The following is a 7,901-nucleotide window of genomic DNA, read 5'->3' as shown; positions in this document are numbered from 1 at the left end:
GCGGTGCGTGTGCAGACACCAACCCCTTTCCTCCCTGCCAAAAACAGGGATACTGCGAGCACCAAACCCTTCTCTCCCTCCCAGCTCTTGCAACTCTCCATCCTGCCAAAAAAAGGGGATACTGCGAGCACCAAACCCTTCTCATCCTACCATAAAAGGGGATACTGCGAGCACCAAACCCTTCTCTCCCTCCCAGGCACCCCCCTGGATGCGTTTGCTGGCAAACACTCACGTGCAGGACAACCAGGACGGAGTTCTGCACGGCGGGGGAGTTGCAGAGGGTCAGGATGAACCGCACTGTGCTCCAGATGCGGAGGAAGATGAAGATGACGGGGATGAGGATGAGCTTCTTGTCTGCTATGGAGGTGCGGGGCTGCAGGGCCGGGGCTCCCGGGAGGATGGGCCGATACTCGGAGAGCGCGGCGTGCTGCGGGGAGCGGGGGAGACAAGGACGTGAGCAGAGCCTACAGTCATGGGACCCCGGCCCCAGGGGCTCCTGCCAGAGCAAACTGGATCCCTGAGCCCTGCAGGAGGGTAACAGGGGCACAGCTGTGAGCAGCAGCCACACTCTGCCTTCGGAAACACAAAAATTCCTGCCGCGGCCAAGGAGCGACAGCCCAGGAGGCTCCGTGTGCTGCTGCCCTGAACCCCCAGACCCCCGAGGAGAGAACAGGGGCAGCTGCCTGCCCTCAGCACTGCTCCCAGAGTGGGGTGGGGAGGGACAGCAGCGTGCCCAGGAATCCCTGGCACAGGCAGCAGCCCGGCCGGGCAGGGTCAGGTTTCCAGGAGGTCACGCTGCTATCTCTGACCACGGCCGGGACATCGTGTCCTGCCTGCTGCATGTCAGGTGATGCTGACAGGCACCAGCAAACTCTCCCCGGCTCCCCTTCCCTTCCCAGGACGCTGGGGCTGCTGGAAACTGCCTTGCTCTTCCACCTCCTCTGCAGGATCCTGCCCTAAGCAGGGCTGTGTTCATCCTCAGCACCACCACAGCTGCACCACAAGCAGAGGCAGAAATTTCCAGAAGGGCATCTCTCCACACGGGGGGCTTTTTTCCCTAACACAACCCAGAGAAAAAAGGAAACTCTGGGTGCAGCTCCTTCTGCCACTCTCATCTGGATCTGTCTGCTGTGCAAATGCTGTCCTAGATGCCTGGATTTTGTGTGTTCACAAGGAACAGCAACAACTGAACCCCTGAATTCCAAACCCCTGCTAGGACAGGGAGTCTCCTCTGTGGCGTCCAAAGCCATCCAGTGCCTGGACTCCCAAATGGAGCTTTAAGCTCCAGTACAAAATAAATTCATAAACACAAACTTTCGTTGGAGATACTAAAAGGACTGAGGTTTGAGAATTCCAATCTTGGTACAAGTGGAACTGCGGAAAACTGATTAAAGCTGAATTTGTCCTTCACATTGTGTTTCAGTTCTTACTGTAGCATTGAACATTTCCCTCATGAACATCCCACATCCCTGCTCGTTTTCAAAGGGCTTTTACATCCTGCTTGTGCTAAGTCACTGTGTGATGGTGCTGCTGGATCGGGGCACTGCTTCTCCCAGGGGTGGGGACATTTCAGTGTCATGAAGCAGCTCCTGCCTGTGCAGCTGCTAAACAAGGAGCAAAGAGCATGGGGGGATGGAATCACCCAGCAGAATACTCACTGCTCTGTTAATGTGCTTCTTGATGAGGATGTAGAGCACTGGCAGGGTCACATAGGCCAGGATCTCCCAGACCTTCCCCGTCAGCAGCATCCACAGGAGCCGATCCTCAGCATCCAGGTTGACCCAGCACCAGCCCACAGAAACATTGGAGGCGTCGTAGCCGATCTTCTTCAGAGCCACAGCCGCCACCGTGATGGCCAGGGGGACACCCCAGCTGAGGGGGGGACACAGAGAACGAGGTTAAGCCAAGAACATCCTCAGCTGAGCCCCCCACACCTCGGGAAATGGGTGGCAGAGCCAGGGATTCTTCCCCAGCCAGGATTCCAGTGCTTATCCCAGACCATCGGCGCTGCTGCAGCAGGTGAGGGCAAGTGGCAAACAGGCAGTGTATGAACGAGGACTGCAAATCCACCTCCTGGGGACCCTCTGTGGGAATGTGGAGCCCCAGCCCCGAAGGGCAGAGGTGCAGTGATGTGCTGCACTCCCCCCTGGCCTGCACAGGGTGCAGCCAGGGCAGCAGCACCCAGCCCACCTCCTGCCCTTCTCCCACTCCCTCCTGGACTCAGGGAGGTTGAGGATCTGACAAGGCCAGGGCACTGTAAAATGTGATTTTCCTGCAGGACTCAGCCAGCTGATCCCGAGCTTTCCGAGCACAAGCAGCCAAGTCCCACCTTCTGATTCCAAAGTGAAACTCAGCACACAAAGAAGTCCACAGCTTCATTCCATCAGTGGTTTGTTTGTTTGTTTGCTTTGCTTTTAAGTGAAGGTGTAGTCAGTATTTTGGGAGCAAAAGTATAATTTCTGAAGGACAAAGAGCCAGGGAAAAATACTGGCAGTAACAGCAAAAAAGCCAAGAAAGCAACGAGGAGCCACACTCACACAACTTGGAGCTGTGACTTTGGCTTCTCACTTGACAGCAGTGTCAAATACAGGGAAGCATTTAGAAGAAAAATAACTGTGGTGACACATAAATTAAGTCACTCAGCAGTGTAGGCTGCCCACAAGAAACCACGAGGAAGAACAGAAAAATCCCACCAGCCCAAACAAAAATTACACCACAACAGTGCCCTGCATCCAGCTGAATGTGTCACCTGCCCTCCCCACAGCCACCCTGGAGAGAGGGATGGGGGCCACAGCTCCAATAAAGGACACAAATGCTCAGAGTGCTCAGACTGAGCTTCCAGCATAACCCTCCTGGTCTCGCCAGGTGCAGAGAAAACAAATTCATGACTGTCTTGCTCTCATACAGTCTTCCACTGACAGCCTGGAGCAGCTGCAGGGAGCATGGGAAGGATCTTGCCCCCAAAAATCAGTCTCAGAGACACCAGGCTATGCAGGCAAACAGCAGTTGCCTTGACCAAATTATCTGAAATTCCATAGCCAGCAGGGGCCTTGACCAGATTATCTGAAAGTCCATAGCCCAGCTGTAAAATCAGAGATAATCCCATGATATTAGATTTCAAAAATACCCCATTTCCTACTCTTAAACAATGTCTGGATTCACCAACTCATGAAAGAACCAAATGTAAATATAATACTGTAAAAAAATTCAGAGTCAACTCTTCAGCACATTTAGAACATTTTGTCTCAAGGTTCAGCTCAGAACAGGCAGTGCTAATCCAAGCCAGTGCTGTTATTTAAGGACAGTTGTGCTGCAGGAAGCCCTCCCCACTCTGTTATCAGAGCAGACTTTCTAAAAACATCCCAAACGTCACCACCACCATGAAAGTTTCCACACAATTCACGAGTCGTTTTGGTTAAACTGGCAATTTCTCAGAAAACAACTGCACATGCAAAGCCATTCCATTCTCAGCACTCCTGGAAGAACTGAGCACTAAGGTAAAGAATTCAAGAGAAATGGCACTTCCTTAGAGAAACCATTTTAAGGCACACAGGCACCAAGAAAAAGGAAGTGAATTTAAAAACGCATTTGCCTAAATAATGATCTCAACAGTGACCTGAAAGAGAATTAAGACAAAACCAGGTGAAATTATGGTGTGTGGATGTAAGACAGGACAGTGTAAGTACAGACACAGAGAGGCCACAGGAGGCAATAACACACCACTGAGCAAGGGACTTAAAACCCTTCAGGAGATAACTGGTGAAAGGAAGAATAGAACTGCTGCATTAACAGGCAGTAAATTTTCACTGGAATAGCATTCTGGGATCAGATGGATATTTATCACTAACACCAAGCACAAAGGATTACCAACAAAATGAAATTAGAAAGGATCTAGAAAGGAATCAGACATTTCCGTGAACTTCAGCTCCATTTCAGCAGACTGGAAAGGAGAACTGAGACTGGTGATCTGGTTGTTCTTAAGAGCTCCTAAATGACAGATTCAGGAGGGCTGCAAAACGTCAATGCTGTTACTGAACCAGGAGAGTGCAGGAACTGAAGAATCAGGATTCATCACCCAAGGTGTGAGTAAGGCCTGGAATAAAAAGGATCCAAGATCACAGAGAGGCAGAAATATTCCTCTGAGCCCCAAAGAGCAATTATGTAGGCTGGGCCTCTCCAAAGCACACCTGGATCTAGGCACAGTGTGGGAGAGAAAGGAAAACAATTCCTCCTTTCTGTAGAAAGGCTGGAAATCCCACCTGTAAGGCAGACACAACCGTACTTATTCCTTCAATACAGCTCCTGACCATCTGTGAATTAAGAAATCATCCAACCCAGCATATCTTTGCACAGTCACACCAAAACAAGGCAAGGCGAGGACCCTTCAGTTCCAGCAGTGTTCACCTCGACTTGTCCTGGTCTTCTTGGGTCAGATTGCTCAATAACCACGTTTTGATTTATGCTGCACAGCTGCTTTTTCCTCCCTGGAGGCTCTCAGAAGCAGGTGATTTGCTGTCACCTGCCTGCACAGGTTAGACGAGGAGCCATCCTGCCAGCAGGCCTGCAGGCAGTTCCTTCAGGGGACAGGAATTTTTACTCTGTGAGGAGTGAAAAATCAGGCTCCTGGATATCCCAGCCAGTTCCAGGAAGGAGCTCTGAGCACACATTGTAACCAGAATTCCAAATCTGCCCCAGTTTAATCCTGCAGGAGGCAGCCCATCAAGGGCTGAGATGAAAAGTGCAGCAGTGCATGAAATGACCCCAGGCACTCAATGAGCATGCATGGTTATAAATGTAAATACATATATAAACACGTATATTTTAATATATAAGCATGCATATGTTATAGATACATATATTTTTTAAAGTAAGTATATTTATGCTTATAATGATCTGCACAGCCTGATCATGAAATGAAAACCCTTCAAACATTGGCAGCAATTGGTATCAAAAGCCAAGCAGGAAACAATGCCAAGGTGGGTTCTGTCTGTCTGCTCCATTCCTCACCCCAAGTTTGGATCAACTTCTCTGACAACAAAGGTGATGTTACCCAACCAGAGGACGCCTGACACCTGGAAATTCAGGAGCAGTGAGGCAGCCTGGTCGTTTGCACTCTGGATGCCAGAACTCACATTTCACAGCTACGTAATTATTTCCAAAGCTGATGCAGGCTGGTTTTCAAAGCTCATCCGAGATCAACAAGTTTAAAACCAAAGCAGAGGCTGCAGCTCTCCAGCCTGGAATTGGTGGATGTGTTACCACAGGAATCCCTGTGGCACAAACCTGTCTGACAGGTCCGATCCACTGTGACATCCTGACTTCCCTCAGGAAAATTTCGGGTACTGACTTCCAACATGTATTTAGTCAGCTCCACTCAGCTAAAGAATCAGGAGTCTCTGGTTAGAGCCAACATTAACCAAGTACTCGTCTTTACAAGCACTTTGCCCTTAGGAGCTTGTGAAGAACAGGGAACCTGCCTGACAGAACTCCATCCTGCCTTGGGTCCCTCCCAAAGGTGTCTGGGGATGACTCTCACCCCATGGTCCCTGCATGGCTCTACTGGCAACCTACAAAGCTAGGAAGGGAAAAAAATTCCAGGTTCTTGCCTAGGCTAAAATACTGGAAATTTAACTTTAAATCCTTAAATGCATCTTCCTTTGCCAAGTTCCCTTTTGCTCTAAACAGCTCTCCCTCACCCACCCCTTGCAACTCACATACAAAAAGACACTCTCCATACACTGTTTGAAGCAGTTCTACTTGCGTGGTTCTAACAGATTTTTAGCCCACCAGCACCACAGCCAGGGGACCCTGAAATGCTGGAAAGGGTGAGAGGGAGCCATCTCCAAGCATTATGTCTGGAATTTTATTTCTCAGGTAACTGAGATAACAATAAAGGTGCAGGGAAGGAAAGCAGGATGATGTGTCACGAGGGGATAGGCAGGGAACACGTCCTCGCTTGTTTTCTCTGGCTTTTCAGACAGATCATAAAGCAGAAGCAGCTTTAAACACTGGCTCTGCACAGAACAGGAGGCATTTACAAAGCAGAACCTGATCAGAGGTGCTCAATAGCCTTTAAAAGGAGCAAGTGGTGCTGATCAATTCCAAGGACTGAAGGTGGCATTTCATTTTCATTGTGAAGAACTGAACATAAACCTAAGAAATTCACCCAGAAGCAGCTCAGTTTGAGCATCTCTCCCTCCGTGTCAGGGGTTAGAGCGATCTTCCAGGATTTCTAGTTTTTAGAGATTGCACCAGCGCTGTTTCAGTGGCTCTGTTCTTTCCACGCTTGGTAGCTTGGTAATGCTGAGGAGCATTAAACCAGATGGAGAAACTGAAGTACAGACAAAAGCCACACAGGCAATTAGCAGACAGGAAAATTACAAACAGGCCAGATTTGCCTGAGCTCTTTGATGTGCCTGATGGAGCCAGAATGCCCAGGAAGGAGTCAGACTTGTTTTTAACATCCATTAAGCGACACGTGGCTCTTTACCAGCACCCCGTCCTCACCACAGCTCTCAGAGTGCAACTCTCTATTTACTGGAGATGAAATAACCTCAAAACCCTTCCACTGCATCTTCCCTCAGCTTCACCACCACCCTGGTGTGCCAGGGCCATGTGCAGTCCCCTCAGGCTCCCTCACACTGCCCCTGCTATCAAGCAGCAATTCCAACAGGCAGGGCAGGAGTTGAAGTTCTCCCTGGTTCACACTCAGCCTCAAAGTCTCTCTCTGGCCTCACCTGGACTCAGCTCTAGTTCAGTCATCTGCCAAACGATGCTGTTTGAAACTCAAAGATGACAAATATTTGACTAAGAAACCTAAGAAAATTCTGTACTTGTCCTGAGGGCTTTTTTTCCTTTTAAACCAGATCACCCCTCATAATTTATTGCAAAAGCTTGGCAACACAGAGGACTAAAGGATCACTGTTTTGCTCAGTGTGGACGTAGCACATGATTCCACAAGCTCCAATTGCATAATGAAAGCCTTTACTAAACATGATGTGGAAAATCAGCGCCCTAAATAGCAGAAACTGAGACATAAAGCTACGCTGTGGTCTGGTTTGTCTTGCTTTCAATCAAACATGCCAAAACAGCCTTCCGAGTGCTTTTCTAGCAGTTTCATCACTTGTAGACAACATTGTCCTATGAGTATGGAACTACAGCAACCTGCCTGCGGAGAGGGGAAGGATCCACGGGCCAGGCTGACAGGGGGAAGTTGGGGACCCATGGAAACAGATCCCAACCACGGAAGCTTGGGCAGCAGCAGACAGGTATCACAGACACAAGTTTTGTTACATTATTTCTAGAACATCAAAGCAGACTGGAGGGAAAGCAGAAGCCAGGATTTTCAGTCATTAGAACTTGCCAGAGGTTTTTCTAAGTGACCTTGAACAAAGAATTTTTAACTTTTCCATGTCTCCAACCCTTCACTTGGGGAGGGAAAGGGGATACAAACAGGGTCGGTTAGTTAAAAGACAGCAAAATCCCTGTTGAAAAGGAATTTGAGAGGAAGAAGAGGAGAAGAAAAGCACAGAAACTCAAGCGACACCCGAGGCTCCATCCCGAGCGGAGCACACGGCAGGAGGGGGGTGCCCGGGGGTCCCAGCCGGCAGCAGCAGCTCACAGCACCCACCTCACGGCGTGGAAGCACCAGAGCAAGCCCGTGCCCGTGGGCGAGCCCCTGACGATGGTGAGGTAGAGGTAGAGGGCGATGGCCATGGTCCAGAAGAAGGAGCTGGTGTTGGCGAAGGTGGACAGGGCGCCCTGCAGCACGCAGTCCCACGAGGTGCGCTCGAAGTCCTGCAGCACCCCGTAGAAGTAGGAGAGGGCCGAGAGCAGGTCCGCCAGGGACAGGTAGAGCAGCAGCTGCCGCGGCCGGGTCCGCAGCTCCCGCCAACGCCCGC

At 50.1% G+C, this 7,901-nt stretch overlaps 1 protein-coding gene across 1 annotated transcript in view; it reads right to left on the bottom strand.

Moving 5' to 3' along the window:
* Positions 1-7,896, bottom strand: part of GPR157 (G protein-coupled receptor 157) — a gene marked incomplete at its 5' end in the record, with an annotated part of 11,721 nt that extends 3,825 nt beyond the window's left edge. The window contains 3 exons of the mRNA XM_008641207.2: positions 233-427; positions 1,659-1,872; positions 7,631-7,896. Coding sequence (XP_008639429.2) covers positions 233-427; positions 1,659-1,872; positions 7,631-7,896 — 675 coding nt within the window. The remainder of the gene's footprint in view (positions 1-232; positions 428-1,658; positions 1,873-7,630) is intronic.
* Between the last annotated feature and the right edge of the window lie 5 nt (positions 7,897-7,901).

The sequence above is a fragment of the Corvus brachyrhynchos genome, unplaced genomic scaffold, assembly GCF_000691975.1.
Source record: "Corvus brachyrhynchos isolate BGI_N302 unplaced genomic scaffold, ASM69197v1 scaffold68, whole genome shotgun sequence".
Lineage (NCBI taxonomy): Eukaryota > Metazoa > Chordata > Aves > Passeriformes > Corvidae > Corvus > Corvus brachyrhynchos.
The sequence above is the reverse complement of the archived record's forward strand: the minus strand, read 5'-3'. Positions and strand labels throughout refer to the sequence as shown.